Genomic DNA, 16,556 nt, shown 5'->3' on the forward strand with positions numbered 1-16,556 from the left:
ATCTTCAGTCAGGTGTCATATCTATCTAAGCCCGCAACGGTCACACTGGCTACTAACTGACTACATCCCAATCCGAATCCGAATCTGGATTCAAATCGAAATCCATAACAGCAACCGCATCAAGGAGCTTCGTGAATCCGTGGAGAGCCAGCGGCCATTCCGGACAAAACATGTCGCCCAAGTACACGCACGCCATCGTGGCCAGGTGAGTTGGAACGGGATGGCGATTCCCCGGGAGTGGCCCAAGTGGCGGGGAATTAGGTCACCCACTAAACGACAGGCTGCGTGGGTGGGGCACCCACTTGTCGGCTTAATTGAATGATTATATTTGCTTTCATACCTTACCTACCATCCCCCCACCCTGCAGAATCTCGGACGCCCTGCTGGAGAACGGACAATTCGACGTCCAACTGGCGAAGCAACAGCACGAGGAGTACTGCACCCTGCTGCGGTCCATTGGTCTGGATGTGATCGAGCTGCCGCCGGACGATGAGCTGCCCGAGGGCGTGTTTGTGGAGAACAGTGCCGTCATCTGTAATGGAGTGGCTTTAATCGGGCGATCGGAGAACCCGAAGCGACGACGCGAAGCCGAGAGCATGGCCATTATCCTGAAGAAGGAGCTGGACATTCCAATTATAGAGATTGAGGATCAGCATGCCCAGCTAGATGGTGGAGATGTGCTCTTCACGGGTGCGAGTTGTAGCTCCAAGTTGGACTCTAGAGCTTCTGATAACTTTTCTCCCTTTTTAGGTCGTGAATTTTTCGTTGGAATCTCGAGCTACACCAACGAGGAGGGCGCCCGGGCTGTGGCCATGGCCTATCCGGAATATCCAGTGACGCCCATTCGAGTGAATGGCAATCGACGGCTGAAATACTATGTGACGATGGCCGGACCGGATGTCCTGTGCGTGAGCAGCAGTCCCACCTGCCAGGAGATTGTCAAGCGGATGGAGCGGGAGGCGAGCTTCACATACCAGAAGCTCACGCTGCCGGAGGAGAGTGCCGCCAATGTGTTGTTTGTCAATGGAACGATTGTGACAAGATCGCCGTCAGAGATTCCCGAAGCTTATAAGGTAGGTGTTTTGTTATTATTTTATTTCTATTTTTAAAGATATATCCTTTTTATCCTTAGACTTTGAAAGAAAAAATCGACATTCCATCAAGAAACATAAATATTAGCGAGTTTAGTCAATATTCCAGTGGCCTGACGTCGTCCTGCCTCCTGCTGCGACGCTGGAAGTCCATTCGTAGTCTCTGAATCTCTTAGAGAGTCCCTCGAAGAAGCTATCGAAGCTGGAGTAGCATTGCCATGAGAATCACACAACGCACAACCGCCAAATAACTGGCATTATCAGCAATATTTATACTGAAATCGTATTACCCATGTATTCTAGTTTAATCGCAATTCTTGTTATTGTTAAAATCGAATCGAATCTATCCGATTGTCGGGCCAATCCTGGCACTCACCATTCCAACATGTCCCATCTACCGTTTAAGGATATCGGACTATATCATTATCATTATTATCATTATTATTATTATTATTATGATGGAAATTATGAAATTATTGTACACTATTTGAAATATGTATCTACTTTACAAGTAGTTTGTTGAGAAACCCTGTGTTCAGTGTCTGTCTTTGAAAATAAATACCTTTGTAATCTCTTTTTTACAAAAGTCTATCGAGTTTCACTAAAAACTATCTATTTTTTCCAAATTTTTGACATTTTTTGTCCAAAAACTGTGTCTTTCTATGAAAATTATCTCTTTTTTACTTTTTTTCCCCTTTATTTTTCAAAAATCCATCAAATTTTTTTAGAAACTATCCATTTTTTCCAAAAATTTTTAATATTTTTGAAAATCAAACTTTTTTTTTGGAAATCTATCAAGGTTGCTTGAAAAACTCATGTTTCATTATCTGTTTTTGAAAAATAAATCGATTTTTAATCTCCTTTTTATGAAAATGTATCAAGTTTTTCCAAAACCTTTTAAGTTTTTTGAAAATCTATCAAATTTTGCTAAAATAATCATGTGTCAGTGTTTGTTTTTGAAAAATATTTAGATTTTTAATCTAATTTTTTCAAAAATGTATCGAATTTTTCAGAAATCTTTCAGAATTTGTTTTAAAACTATAAAGTTTTCCTAAAATCTCAAAATTTTTGTTCAAAAACTGCTGTTTTTAGTGCTTTTCTTTAAAAATACTTCCTTTTTTTACTTTTTAATCTCTTTTTTCTACAAAAATCTATTCATTTTTTCAAAAATCGATCGAGTTTTTCGAAAAACTATCAAGTTTTTATCCAAAATAGATCAAGTTTTGTTGAAAAACTCTCTGTTCCAGTGTCAATTTTTTTAAAAATACATTTAGAACCCTTTTTTTTTTACAAAATTCGATCGAATCTTTCAAAAATCTATAGTTTTTTGAAAAACTATCAATTTTTTCGAAAATATATCAAGTTCAGTTGAAAATACCTTGTGTTGAGTGGCTGATTTTGAAAAACAAATCCCTTTTTTTCCAAAATCGATATAATTTTTCGAAAACCTATGAAATCTCTCGAAAATCTCTGAATTTTTTTTGAAAAATATTAAAAAAAATGGAAAAACTTTCAATATTTCAAGTAAACATTTCATTTATTTGTTTCTAAATATAGGCTTAGTCTAGTTTTTAAATGCATTCTGCCTTACAGAAGGTCGAAGGTTAAAACTTATCAAAGGACATGGGTTTCTCGTGAAGATGGGCAGGACTTGAAGGACCTGCAGGACCTGCAGGGCCTGAAGGATGAAGTGATTCCTGTCCACTTGGCTGGAGTGGATCGGAGTAATACTAGTTCGTAATAAATAATCGATGGCAGGAGTGGAGTGGTGTCCAGATGGAGGAGTTCTTAGCGTAATTACAAGTTCAGATGGCTTAGGATCTTAGGATTTAAGGACTAAGGATTAAGGACTAAGGATAATGGATATATCGGTGTATATATATCTCGGGTGGGTTCTAGTAAGACTCTTCTTTTTTGTATATTTCCTATATACACATGAGGACATGGCTGGGATGATGGGGATTTCGATGATTTCTGGCGGGGATCGGGGGATTACTAGCTGGGTGCTGCCCGGGGATCGATGTAGGAGATGACGCTGCTCTGGCTACTGTCGTCCTCGATCGTCTCGTTCAGATTCTCGTTATGGGAGCTGCCCAGTGGCTTCTCCATGGTCAGTTCCCTCTCCCTTTCTCGCTCCCTCTCTCTCTCTCGCTCTCGCTCCCTCTCCCTTTCTCTTTCTCTTTCCCGACGCTCCCGTTCGAATCTCTCGGAGATCTCCTGTTTGCTCCTCAACGGACTCCGGCACTTGATCGCCTCATACAGCTCATCAATGGAGGTGTCCTCGTGGTGGTCATGCTCTGTAGGATCCTCCTGTAGTTCGCTCCCAGGAGCCACACGCTCATCATCATCGAACTCATTGAGGACATCCACATCCGCATCGCTGGCATTGGAGGACTGATAGCACCGGAAGTCATCGGTCAGGGTGAGATTCAGGTCATTGTCCGCCTGGGGGGCGTACAGGCCATGGCTCCGGATGCTTATCTCCGAGTTCTGGTAGTTGAGATCGCTCTCGTTGGTGGGACTCCCGGACAGGAGTCGTCCATCGTCCTCCATTGCCTCGGTGCCGGAGCCACGCATCAGACCCCGTTCCCGATCCTTTAGCTGGCAGAGATTACTGCTGGAGCAGGAGTAGACCTGTTGGCGCATCTGCTGCTCCTCGAGGGTGCTCCCGTCCAGGTCGGCGATCTCCTCCCCAGAAGGCTCCAAAGCTGCAGCTCCAGAACTGGCCCCAGAGCCAGAGCCACCTCCACCTCCTCCGCCCAGCATCTCGCTGATGTTGTTGAGGGACTTGGACTGCTGCTGCTGGCTGAAGCGGATTAGGACGCTGGGGAAGTCCTCGTCCAGCTGGATACTGTTGCTGGTGGTCACCTGCAGCGAGTTGGAGACATAGATCTCGTGCTTTTGGAGCAGCGGCTCCTCCAGCTGCCGGTTGATCTCCTCCAGCGGCAGGCCGCAGCTGTTCATGGCCTCCAAGCTGGGTTGCTTCACCGGCGTGGAGCTGAGGATGTGGCCGTTCCTCGGCCGGAACAGATTGTTCATCCCACTGTGGCCAGTGGGCGGCAGGGTATTGGCATACAAGGGGGCGTGTTCATCCAAAGAACTGGCATCCTCTTCGAGTTCCTCCACTTCCTCCTCCTCCTCGTCCTCCTCGGCGGGTATGGTTTGCTCTTGTAGGGGACCCGGCTGCCCCTCAACCTCCTCCTCCTCCTCCTCCTCCTCCTCGTCGTCCTCCTGCTCGTGCAGGGTCTCGTCCAGCAGGGATGGCGTCCGGTTGCCCCTCAACTTGATCACCTCGTGCTGCGGCGTCAGGGTCTCCGGTATATTCGTATAGATGTTCGCCTGCATGATCTTGGTGGCGGCCGGCGAGGAGCTGGCCGGGATGAAGCGCTTAAATTGCAAGGAATCCCCGCCAGGATGATCCATCTGCCCACCGGCCTGGTTCTTGTAATGGAGGTTCGTGTTGTTCACCTTACTGCCCCCCGCCAGGAGCGTCATGGCGTTGTGATGGCGACTGTAGAGCTGCTCGGAACTGGCATCACTGAGACTACTATGACCGCCATGGAGCTGCATCTGCATCTGCATCTGGAGCTGCATCTGGGGCATGGTCTGGCGCTGAAGCTCGAAGTTGTTCCGCTTGGCGAGGCGCTTCTGTTTCTTGAAGAACTTCCGGGCCACGTTGATCTGGTTCGGGTTGTAGAAGATCTCGGCGGAGGGTATCAGATCGTGGCTGGAACCATGGAGCAGGGCATTGAGGCTGTGCGGAGGCACTCCTCCCCCAGCTCCTCCTCCTCCTCCTCCGGATCCTGCTACCCCACCCGGATTACTGGTATTGTTAATAATGGTCACCCCAGTGGCTCCCAGTTGGGGCACCTGATCCTGCTGACTCCTCGACTGCTGGCTCCGCGTCTGACTCCGCATGCTCCGCGAGCACTGGCTATTGGATCGGGATCCCGCTGAGTTGTTCGCCTCGTAGAGACTCCCCCCGCCGGGATTCGCCTTGTAGGCCACAATGGAGTTGCTAATCATGGCGGTGCCGGCGGTGGGTATCGCACCCGATCCTCCTCCGGGCAGACAGCTCCTGGTCTGGTTGTTGTAGGTCATCAGCTTGCCGGGGCGACTCCGCATCAGGGCATCCGACTCGCCGCCCTGCGTCCACGCCTGCCGGGCATCGTTCCGGCTCAGATTGTAGAAGACGAGCAGGAACAGTCCCAGGCAGGAGCAGCACCCGGCGAATCCCATCACATACAGATCCTGGCCAGAGTTAATGTACCCGGCGGCCGTCATCCAAGCGCCGGCGTACAAAACAAGGAAGATGAAGTGTCCCCGGAGGTGGGAGAGATTGGAGCGCTCGAAGTCATCCACGATGCTGCTGAGGGGATTGCTCAGGGTGCTGTACTGCTCCTGGAGATGGTCGTGATCCGGCTTGCGCCCCTGACTCGTCCCCAGCGTCGTCCCATTGGCGTCCAGCCAGTCCAGATCGATGTGCTCCGTGGCCTGGGTGTTGTTGTCCGAGTACTGGCGCTGGTGCTGGTTCTGGCCATGATTCTGGTGCAGCTGGAGGACATTCACCGCCTGCTGGCTGAGCTGGTAGTAGATACAGAGGGCCAGAATCCCACAAAAGATGACCAGGATGACCGCCGGGACGAGGAGGGCGTTCAGGGTGGTGGAGCTGTGCAGGAAACAGAAGTCATAGGCGGCATACTCGGCCAGATTCACGGCACTGCTGATCCCGCAGATGAGCAGGGCGATGCCCCATCCCACCAGGTAGATGCCAAGGATGGGCTTCCTCTCCCTCCCGCCCGAATCCTGGAGATCCGCCGCCTGCTGCTGCTGCTGGTGGTGATGGGATTGGGGGTGACTGCTGCTGGAGGAGGAGGTGGTGCCCTTGGTGAGTCGCTTGTACATGCTACTAAGACTCACGCACACCCACAGCAGGACGCACAGGCCGAGGTAGTGCATCATTAGGCCCATGATCCGGCAGTGCGGTTGGCTGGCCGTCTGATAGATTCCCAGGGAGAAGGCCAGGGCCAGGCCGCCCAGTGCCACCCAGGTGTTAACCAGAGCATGCCGCTGCACCCGATTGATCCGCACCGCTCTCCCAAACACCGCAAAGGTCACACAGTTGAAGGCACAGCAGGCGAAGAGGAGTCCACATCCGGCATAGACGGCGGTGGGCGGATGCCGGAACCTGGCGCCCGCCTCCTCGCTCCGGAAATCATTCAGATACCGCGACCTCTGCAACAGTCCAAAGTATCCCGTCCGGGTGCAACTGAACATGACCAAAGTCCGGTGCTGGTAGTGCTGCTGGCACACTCGCGTCTCCCACCTCTGCTCCTGGGCATCCCACCACGCCGGCTGCGGTGCACTCGCCGGATCATGATACGGATGGGCCCGCAGCATCACCGTCACCCGCTGCTGGTAGACATCCTCCTCGGGATCTAGTTCGTTGTCCGTCTGGAAGTGCTGCTCCTCCCCCTCGCCATTGTACGCCAGGACACCAATGACAGCGGAGCTCAAGGACTCATTGAAGATCCCCTTCAGGTTGGGCAGGAGTTTTCCATTCCGGTGGAGGGATATCATCAGCCGGAGACTGCGAGGAGTCCCCGATCCCGATCCGATGGTAGAACTATTTCCGAGGACGCTGTAGGGCAACTGGATGGCGGCATCGATGTCACCGTGCTCGTACATGGGTATCGTGTCATTGGCATTGTTGCACTGGAAGCCCCTTGGACTCTCCTCCAGCCAGACGCACGACAGGCTGACGAACGCCTCCACACTGATGTTGAAGAACTCGACAAAGAGATTCCGTTGCTGGGCAGGAACAGCCCGCCATGGCAACTGCTCTAGGCCCTGACCACTCGCCTGGGTGCTGGCCAGGGCCAGACGCATGGCCGACGACTCCACCACATGGAGCAGTCGCTGGCCAGTGCCCTGATCCTTCTGAGCGGCGCGGAACAAGTGAACCGGTAGATTCAACAACTGGGACACTATGTCCATGAGGAGGTGACTGATCTCCTGCTGCTGCTGCTGTGCCTGCTCCGGCAACTGGTCAAGGTACTTCACTAGTGTCCTGGCTATATACTCCAGATCCATGGGATCACGGATCCGGTTCAGCTGCGTCTGGGCCTGGGTGAAGTTGTGCAGCCGGCGGGCTATTTCCAGAGCATTCTGTCCCTTCGTCAGCGTCAGATTGACCTTCGCAAACTGCTCCAGGATCCGGGTCGTTTCGCTGACATACACACAGCTCTCCGTGTCGAGATTCAGCCACTCGCCCGATGGCCCGCATTCGTGGGACGCTCTTCGGGATTGGCTGGCATCGCTCGGCTCCTCCACACAGTCCTGGACCACTGTCTCGCCTCTCATCGTTCTGGGCCAGTGGTAGATGCCCTTGTTGGTCTGCACCACCTTGGCGTCGCAGTAGAGCGTCCCCTTGGCCACCACATGAATGACAATGGCCTGGGAGAGATTCGCCTGCTGGCTCCGCAGCGTACAGTCCCACATCCCCGTGTGATTCTGGGTCAGGCTGCTGATCTTGAGGATCGATTGGAGGATCCCCGAGTCCGTGGAGTGGCGCGTCTCCAATGACACATCCGCAAAGACCTTGGTGGGATCCTGGTAGACAATATCCTCCGTGGAGTTCTTGGCCCGTATCTTCTCCGACCAGCCCCAGAAGACGAAGGCCCTCGTCGGCAGATCTTCGCTCTCCCTGGGCACTCCGATGGCCACCCTGGGCGCATGACACTTCAGCTGCAGTTCATCGCCCTCGAAGGCCACCTGATTCTGACTGGGCATCAGCTTGAGGATCGGTTGGAGCAGCGTCTCGCAATGGAAATCGATGCCCACCCGAAGTTTCTTCAGCGGCATGCCGCGAAAGTGGACCGGCGAGTCGCATTTGGGTGGCGGCTGGAGGCGTACATCGCGGGAACTGGACCAGGCTATCAGCCAGATGAGACCGCAGTCGCAGGCCAGTGGATTCCCCGAGAGATCCCTGTCGGAGGAGGAGATTTAAATGGATATCTGGAGAGTAGTTGCCGGACTTACAGTTGCTTCAGTTTGGGCATTTGGTCGAAGGTGCCCTCGTAGATGTGACTGATGGCGTTCCCCGCCAGCTTCAGCTTCTCCACATGGCCCAGGCTGTCGCCGAAGGTGTCCTTGTCCAGTTCCGTCAGTTGATTGAAGGAGAGATCCAGTCGCTTCAGTTCCGTGAAGTTCCGAAAGTCGTCGGCGGTTATCAGGGATATGGCATTTTTGCTTACATTTCTGTGGATTATTAATTATTTTTTTAATTATAATTAATTTTTATTCATTTTTCTTATAATTCCCAACCAGTTCTGACTTCAAAAATCATAAATAAAATTATTTAAAGCCTAAAATTAAAGTTTTTTTTTAACTAAGAACTAAAAATAAATATAAAAAATACATTTCTCATTAATCCCTTACAATTCCCAACTAGTTCTGACTATAATTTTCACAAAAACAATGCCTTAAACTTAAATATTTAATAAAAAAAAATAATACAGCTTCCTCTGGTTGTCCCTGGAGGCCTCTTACATGCTGACGATGCCATGGACATCCTCGCCAAAGTCCAGTTCCCGCCAGGTGGCCAACTGCTGCTCATCGCAGCGCACTCGCAGGCTATGGATGTTCTCCGAAATGTTCCGGCAGGTGCACTTCCTAGGACACACCACACCCTCGGCGCCCTCCGTCCACTGCACGCCCGCCAGGAGGACCAATACCAATTGGAGACCAAAAAGGAGCACCGCCCTGGCCGTGGAGGAGGAGGAGGAGGAGTAGGAGGTGGGGACGGCCGTGGAGGACGCCCGCAGCAGTGGTGGGGGGGTGCTACATGGGAGCACCCGTTTCGCATTCGTTTCGCCGGCCATTCAGTAGGGTTACCGCTGTCTTTACATCACAGGTGCGGTTAGAGCACATTTAATTAACAGTTTTTCGTTGCAATCATTGTAAATTAGGAATAACAACAAAACGGCAAAACACTTTTTACAAAAAAAAATAAAAACGCAGCCAGCGTTGCCCCACGACAGAAAGGTTCTAATTTTCCAGAACTAGTGATGGCCACCAAGCGATAGTTACCGATAGTACAATCAGTGTTGAAAGATACTCATAGTTATCGATAACTAGGCGGTTGTTTTGAAATTTTATTTCATTTTATTTCCTCTTCAATTTCAATTTAGTTTAATTATGCTTTGAGGTTAAACATTTATTTTATTTTGTGCCAATTAATTAAATTAATTCATATAAATTAAGCTAAATGGAAATTTAACTATTTAAAGTTGTTTCGTTTGTTTTTACCCAAAAAAAAGGTTATTTTCATAATTTACAATTAGTTTATTTTTGTAGACAAGTGGAGTCCGGGTTCATGACCCCGTCCGCCGCACAACCAACAACCTGATTATGCAAAAAGCGCCAAAAAAAAGAATAAAAATAATATATGAAATGTAGAACCTTTCTCACAGACACACATACAAATTATTGAGATTTCGAAAAACAGGTTTCACTTTAGAACTTAGGAGCTATTTACTTTCCGCCTCTTCCGCCACTGGATTTTCTTCTCTTTTTGTGAAGAATCTTAACTTCTTCACGCTATCTTGCCGTTGTGAGCCGCCCGGTACTTGGCCAACTTGTCCATGTACTCCTCGTGCCGCTCCAGCGTCGCCAGCAGACCCTCCGTGTTCACCGGCGACTCATCGGGACCGTAGTGGATGAGTTGATCGTTCAGGGTCGTCATAGTGCCACCGAGGGCATGCAGGATGGCGTCTCCGGCACAGATGTCCCATTTCTTGATCTTGGAGGTGTGCAGATAGGCGGTAGCATTGTTGGCCACCACCTGGAGCACCTTATAGCCAGCGCCGGCGGCTGTCAGCAGGCTCACATCCTCGCCGAAGATGCCACGGGCCAGATCCTTGGCCCCGGCCGTATGGGAGCGGGAAACGGTGATGATCGGCGCCAAATCGCCGGACTTTTGTGAGTGCTGGGGATGCAGATTGGCCAGATACTCGGACATCGAGTTGCCCACCCAGGCCCAGGCTGTCTGGCCGTTGAACGGACTGTGAATCACACCGATGATGGGCCTTCCGGCCACTGCCACACACACCATGGTGGTGACGTACTCGTACAGCTCCTCGGTGTACTCCTTGGTGGCGTCCAGCGGATCCACCCAGACCGTGACATCCGGAGCATTCACCATCACGTCGGGCACCTGGGCCGTCTCGTGCAGGACCGTGGGATCGAGATCAAAGCTATGCGACTGGCGGCAGTGTTCGTTGTCCTCCTCGGAGAAGATCCTGACGCGAGGGAAGATCCTCTGCAGGCCCTGTTTCATGACGCAGTGGGAACGACCGTCGGCGTCCGTGAATGGATCATTGACACCCTCGTCCGTCTTGCCCTTGCTGCGCTCCTTCAGCTGGCGGGAATGGGCCACGTCGAGCACCTCGAGTCCGCCACGCTGGGCGGCCTGGATGGCGGCAATTAGCATCTTGCGGAGGTTCACCTTGTTGGGATTATCGCTGCGCAGCATGCCATAAATGGCCGGACGCTCCTCCTGATGGAAATTGAGGAAATAGACGAGCATAATGGTCACCAGAATCGCCACAATGGTGGCCGGCAGCCGGTTGATGCGTATGGATCGTCCGTTCATTTTATCGGGCATGGAAGCAATGCGGCTGGTGAGTTCAAGGAGTTTGTTCTAGCGACGTTGTCAGTTTGCCAGATCAGCACACGAAACTACAAACTGAGAAGTCTGAGGCGGCGGCGGTGGCTGCCAGATGCTGTCGAGTTTGTGGGTGAAATGGGCGCGCAAAGTCACTCAGGCTGGGGGGAGGGGAAGCTGTTGGGTATTGGGCTCTCTCTCTCCGTCTCCGTCGCTTCCACGTCGCGCGTTTTTTTCCCCCAACAGCGCGCAATCAAAACAAAAGACCCCCAAAGACAAAAGGTGTTTGCAGATAAACAAAACCAACAGCTGTTCAGGTGGATTCTCGAATTTTCCAACACTAAAATAGTGTTTGCTCTGGCAATGCTACAAAAGTGACCAACTTTTCAAAGAAAATATTATTATTTTAGTCTTTATTTCTACTTTTTATAAATCATTTAATCAATGAAAATAAATAAAAATCAATCTGGATAATAAAATAAAGTTTAACAAATATTTATCGATTATTTGTTCGATAAGAAATGTGACCAGCTAACGCCTGCCATCATTTTAGTTTTTTTTTTTCGCCCAACAACGGTCAGACTGTTCAGAGCTCGTTGTTGGAATTCGGATAATAAATTTTGTATATTTTTGCGTCGCCGCGGGAAAACTTCGGGAAAAAGCCCCCCGAAAATCAAATTCAAATATCAATTTTCTTGTTTTTTTTTTCTGTTTTTATATGCTGCTGATTTTTTTTTGGTTACGGTTCGAAAACAATCAAACACACATGCAAATAAAAATAAAAAATAAATAAATTTTAAATAAAAATCACACAGATTAATTAAAAAAAAAAAAGTGCGTGCGCGTGCAGAAAACGAAAAAAAAAGAAAGAAAAAAAAAGCAAAAAAGAGAGAGTAGATTATTGTGGGCGAATCAACAAGAAAAAGAGAATGAATGATGATGAGGAAAATAGTAGGCAAACGCAGAGGCAGTTGTAGTTGTCGTTGTGGTAGTACCAAAAATAAAGAAACTGCGAAAACTGCTTGTGAAGTGACAACAACAACATAAATAAATTCCAAAAAAGGTAACAAGCGAAAAAAAAAGTAATTAAAAAAAAGGCAAAAAAAATACGTACGCAGCAGCAGTACAAAAAAAAAAAAAGAAAAAAAAAACAAAAACAACTGAAATTAAGTTAAAAAAGTCGTGAATTTCATCGTATATACACACATAGATACACTCCCATACACACAAACACACTCACACACACACACACACATACACGCACACGTGTGCGCTCGTCTAGTTGGAAGAGAGCAAGTTTTGTCGTTTTTTTTATTTATTTTTTTTTCTGTGCTGCTGCCTGCCCCCTCCTCCCCGCCCCCAGTGCGTTATTTATTTTATTTTTTTCGTTAATCATTTTTCGCAATTTTGTGAACAAAAGTTGGAAAAACCAATTAAAAATAATATATAAAATAATAATAAAGAAAAAAAAAGCCGCAGCCAGCCAGAAGTTTGCAACAAATTTTAAAAAAGAGGTACGTTTTTATAAAATGTTTGTTTGTTTTCCGCTTTCTGCCTTCTTTCCTCTCTCTCAGGAGAGGCAATCTCTCCCTTCCACCTTCCATCTCCCTTTCTCTTCCATCATTCCCATAAGAATATTCTTATTAGATCAGCCAACGGCCCCAACAGCAGCAGCAGCAGCAGCCCCACTCTTCTTCGTCTGTTTTGCTTCTTCTGTTGCTTCTCACTCAATTCGCCGTTATTTATGTAACAAGTGTGTGCGTGCTCTCTCTCTCTTTTAAGTTATTTTGTTTTACATTTTTTGTAGAAAGAAAAAAAAAAAAAGAATAATAATAAAAGCTAAAGCTCCACCGAAAGGCGCATTGAACTGGTTTATGTTGTGCTCGCTTCTTCTAGCTTCTCTTTGCTATTCTTCTTTACACTCCTCTTCTCCTGCTCCACCTCCTACTCCTCTTCCACCTCCTCCTCTCCCTCTCTTTCTTGTTATCAACAATGAGAGAGACAATGAGAGAGAGCCCCCAAGATCTTCATTTTTTTTGTTTTTCTTTTCGAGCTGAGCTTCTCATTCTTGGATTCTGTTTCTTCTTCTTCTTAATCATCATTCGGGTCTTGTCTCCATAACGGAGTTTTTATTGTGTGAGTAAGACAGCGATAGATCGGGGATGAATCCGTTTTCGGGGCCACAGTAGTCCCTCCCACAGAACTGACACTTGTTGATCCCTCCCGAGTGGTGGGTTTTTTTCCCATTCATGTTTTATTTTTTTTTTTTTTTACATTTCTTTGAACTGAGACTTATCATTATTTGTTTTGAAATTATTTTCCAACAAAGTTTCCAAAGGGAAAGCACGCGGATGAAGCTCACAATACGAGCCACTGATGACTATAATTAATGCGACTCGGGGGCCACGATATCTGTACTCGACACATATATAACTTTGTTTATAGGGACGTTTCCGCCCTACTTGTTAAGTTTTTTTTCCACTTTTTAACAAATTATATTTAAAAAATTCAACAAAAAATCAAATAAATGGTTATAAGATGTTTTTTTTTTTATATTTTTGGGAATAAAAACCTTTTTAAATTACTTTATTAAGTTCTATTTATAATATTATATTTATGATACTGTTTATTTATCAGTTTAAAGAAAAAAAGCATGCTTTTTTAGTTTTGAAAAGCATAAAATCCAAACTAAACCAAGGATTTGGCTGAAATTTGTACACTTGGTTCTAGAATACATATTTTTAAAGAAAATAAACTTTAAAACTATTAAGTTTTTAAAAAAATAATTTGTTTTTTATAAAAAATCTCTTTTTTAATAGAAAATATTAGATTTGTAGTATTTTTTTTATTAAAAGTTCTCCTTGTTTCCCATTTACATTTCCCTTTTTGTCAAAATCTGTTTCTTTTCTATCTCCCCAGTGTGACCTTGTTTCTATTTCATTCATAAATAGTGTGACCTTGATTTTTTATTATTTCTTTTACAGACTATTATATTTCCATTACAATTACAAGTATTATTCTTAAATTGATTTAAGTCTTAATGTTTTTTTCTCTTTCTCTCTAGTGTGACCTTGCTATTGCCTCTGTTTTGTTTTGTAGCCTACTCTGGGTTTTTTTTTTTTATTGGATTAATTGCTTTGAATTATTCATCGATATAGCCGATCGGTCTTTGGTTGATTGGAAGCGATTTAACGGTAATTTATTTACAATGCAATTTTCTGTCATCGTTCCCTCTCTGTCGCTCTATTGTAGGGGGTGGGGGTTGGGGGTTTTCTGTGGTGGGGTCTGGTCTCTCTATTGTTCTATTTGCCCGTGTAATTAGTGAACGGAAATTGTTTTGTGCGTCACATTGCAGTGTGTGTGTTAGTGTGTGTGTGTGTGAAGGTCAATGGGGCAACTCGTTATCATTTAGGGACCACGCCCCCACAAAAGGGCGCTCCTAAAAAGCAAAATTAGAAAAAATATATATATAAATATAAAAAGCAAAATTAGAAAAAATATATATATAAATATAAAAAATAAATAATTTCAGTTTATTTTTTTTAAAGGGGGGGATCTCATGAGTCAGGAATACAAACAACAAACATTTCTAAAAAAAAAAAAATAAATAAAAAATAACTAAAAATCTTATTTTCCCCAAGACAAAAAACAAAAACCCTAAATTCGATTGATTTTTTGGAATATTTGTGTTTTAATTTGTGTTTTTTTTCTGATTTGTTGCAGGTTCCGCCCTCCCCCAATTCCATATGCAAAATGTCTAGTCCCGACGATAGAATACACGGTAAGTGGGAACCAAGAAGGACCTTCCATCTCTCCAGTCATCCTCCTCCCACCCATCCATCCATCCATCCTAGTTTAGTGTCCAGGACCGTGTATCTTGTTCTATTTTTTTTTTGGGTGGTTATTATATTCCACTTTCTTAGATATCTCTTGGAGGTAACTCTCATATGGCATTAATATATATATATTATTCGCTTAGTCTATATACTAGACCCATTTCCAAACAAAAGCTTACACAGCACGTGCTAGTACATATATACTTCAGATATGTCCAGGGTGTGAGTGTGATGGCTTCCAAAAATAACTGTAATAAGCACATACACATACACACACAAAAAAAGCGAACAGAACTGCGCTCTCGATGAAAAATGGCACACTGGTTGGGAATTATAAGAAAAAATATGGGAATTCAAGAAAATCAAGGCTTAAACTAAGAAGTTAAGAATTATAAGAGAAACAAGAGATCAAAAGAAAGAGTCTAGACAAAAACTAGTTGAGAATTATAAAGGAAAATAAATAAAAAAAATAAATTAAGTTCTAATCTAACTTATTTTTTATTTTATACTTACTACTGGCCTATTTTTTATTAAATTTGTATAAGAAAAATCTATAAAAAAATAGCTAAAAAACTGTAAATAAAGAATATAAAGATTAGAGAGTAACAACTTGGGAATTATAAGCAAAAAGAAAGCAAATAAAAAAAAGAAGAGAGAGAATCTAAAGAGCCACTACTTTATTGATTTAATCCATTAAGTCAGTCAGTGGAAAAGTAAATATTTAACTATCCATAGAGACTATATTTTCTGGAAATATTTTAGAAAAAAAAATAGAACAAAAGCTTTTATTTTTATTTTTTTTTGGCAGATGTTTGGCTCGAGAAGTACCTGAATTTTTCCACTTTTTTTTCTCCTATTTTCCACCATTCTGTCAATCAAATCAATCAAATATTGACACAGCTTGTCCCACTGTGCGTTTGTTGCTTCTGCTTCATGGTCTAGAGGTGGGTAGGGTGGTAGGGGGGGCTACAGTGGGACAATAACCACTGCCTACTGGCTTTCGAGTAACGTCCCGGGCCAGAAGCAGCCCCAGTCCCAGTCCCAGCTGGGTCAAAAAATAACAGCAACAACAACATAAAGCACATTGTCCATGGTCGGTTCTCTTCTTCTTCTTCTTCCATTTTCATGGCTAACAGATGGTGGCGGGGGGTGGCTTGCCTGGGGGGGCGGGAGCGGGAGAGCTAGGGCTCGAGCTTGGACGGCTCTCTTGGCCAGGAACCAGTGATGCTCTCTAGCTTGCCTTTGGAGTTTGGCTTGTTTTTTTTTGGAGATTTTTTCAAGTCAACAGTTAATGACGAATTTATCGATAATACATAGTTTTTAATGGATTTAGATAACTTTTTTTAAATAATTCACAATCTAAAGATGTTTCAGACTTCCAATGGATATAATTCTATTCCTATATCTCTAATAACTGATATTAATAGCTTTTAAAGGTAGATTTATCGAAAAATTATGGTTTTTAATTGATTTTAGAGAACTATTTAATGGTTTTTATACTTTTTTGTGATAAATTTTATAATCTAAAGATGATTTAGGCTTCCTATTCTTTTCTCGTTAGTATTTGATATTAAACGCTTTTTACACCCTGTATTTGTCGAAAAACAATGGATTTTAATTGATTTTAGATAACTATTTAATGTTTTTTAATAACTTTTAATAAATAAAAGATGAAAAAAGGGTCTATAGTTTAGACAGCAATTTATCGATAGGTTTTAATCGATATAGAAAACTTTTAAAGCCCAATTAATCACAAATATATCGATAATTATCTAAAAAAAACAATTTTAAATCTTTGAATGAATTTTAATAAAATAAATAATTATGAATAAAAATATCATAATTTAAGCCTCATTCTTACAGCTAGAAATGGCTAGAAAACCCGCTAGGAAGTCCTCTCCCGCCGTGCTCTTTGGGCCATTTGTGGAGACCACTGTCAATGCCAAAGCACGTGGAAAAGGC

The 16,556-nt window shown here is 45.0% G+C and overlaps 4 protein-coding genes across 7 annotated transcripts in view; 2 read left to right on the plus strand and 2 right to left on the minus strand.

Moving 5' to 3' along the window:
* Nucleotides 1-3: 3 nt before the first annotated feature.
* Nucleotides 4-1,677, plus strand: LOC6504089 (N(G),N(G)-dimethylarginine dimethylaminohydrolase 1). The gene is made up of 4 exons (XM_001964117.4): nt 4-205; nt 368-690; nt 751-1,073; nt 1,133-1,677. The coding sequence occupies exons 1-4, from the start codon at nt 171-173 to the stop codon at nt 1,256-1,258; spliced, it is 807 nt and encodes a 268-aa protein (XP_001964153.1). The 5' UTR covers nt 4-170; the 3' UTR covers nt 1,259-1,677.
* A 932-nt stretch (nt 1,678-2,609) lies between these two features.
* On the minus strand, nt 2,610-9,168 carry LOC6503562 (adhesion G protein-coupled receptor A3). Its single transcript, XM_001964118.4, has 3 exons — nt 8,643-9,168; nt 8,133-8,351; nt 2,610-8,079 (listed from the first exon to the last, which is right to left on the minus strand). Exons 1-3 carry the CDS (start codon nt 8,972-8,974, stop codon nt 3,087-3,089), a joined length of 5,544 nt encoding a protein of 1,847 aa, XP_001964154.2. The 5' UTR covers nt 8,975-9,168; the 3' UTR covers nt 2,610-3,086.
* Nucleotides 9,169-9,422: 254 nt separating this feature from the next.
* LOC6503561 (putative inositol monophosphatase 3) lies at nt 9,423-11,093 on the minus strand. The gene has a single exon (XM_001964119.4). The coding sequence runs from the start codon at nt 10,756-10,758 to the stop codon at nt 9,688-9,690; it is 1,071 nt and encodes a 356-aa protein (XP_001964155.2). The 5' UTR covers nt 10,759-11,093; the 3' UTR covers nt 9,423-9,687.
* A 214-nt stretch (nt 11,094-11,307) lies between these two features.
* Nucleotides 11,308-16,556, plus strand: part of LOC6504090 (histone deacetylase 4) — a 29,655-nt gene continuing 24,406 nt past the window's right edge. For 2 of the 4 annotated variants that reach the window (XM_044716721.1, XM_014905697.3), the window contains exons 1-3: nt 11,308-11,821; nt 12,179-12,272; nt 14,482-14,539. In XM_044716721.1, the coding sequence (XP_044572656.1) occupies nt 14,512-14,539 (28 nt within the window). In that variant the 5' untranslated portion in view covers nt 11,308-11,821; nt 12,179-12,272; nt 14,482-14,511. The remainder of the gene's footprint in view (nt 11,822-12,178; nt 12,273-14,481; nt 14,540-16,556) is intronic. The other 2 variants (XM_044716722.1, XM_014905698.3) reach the window with 2 other exon arrangements.

The sequence above is a fragment of the Drosophila ananassae genome, chromosome XL (genome assembly GCF_017639315.1).
Source record: "Drosophila ananassae strain 14024-0371.13 chromosome XL, ASM1763931v2, whole genome shotgun sequence".
NCBI classification, from domain to species: domain Eukaryota; kingdom Metazoa; phylum Arthropoda; class Insecta; order Diptera; family Drosophilidae; genus Drosophila; species Drosophila ananassae.

Coding starts and splice junctions, on each gene's coding strand:
- LOC6504089 (XM_001964117.4), top strand. CDS start 171: ATGTCGCCCAAGTACACGCACGCCATCGTGGCCAG. Junction 206..367: donor ACGCACGCCATCGTGGCCAG/GTGAGTTGGAAC, acceptor CCCACCCTGCAG/AATCTCGGACGCCCTGCTGG. Junction 1,074..1,132: donor AGATTCCCGAAGCTTATAAG/GTAGGTGTTTTG, acceptor TTTTATCCTTAG/ACTTTGAAAGAAAAAATCGA.
- LOC6503562 (XM_001964118.4), bottom strand. CDS start 8,974: ATGGCCGGCGAAACGAATGCGAAACGGGTGCTCCCATGTAGCACCCCC. Junction 8,352..8,642: donor GTCCATGGCATCGTCAGCAT/GTAAGAGGCCTC, acceptor AATAATCCACAG/AAATGTAAGCAAAAATGCCA. Junction 8,080..8,132: donor ATGCCCAAACTGAAGCAACT/GTAAGTCCGGCA, acceptor CTCCTCCGACAG/GGATCTCTCGGGGAATCCAC.
- LOC6503561 (XM_001964119.4), bottom strand. CDS start 10,758: ATGCCCGATAAAATGAACGGACGATCCATACGCATCAACCGGCTGCCG.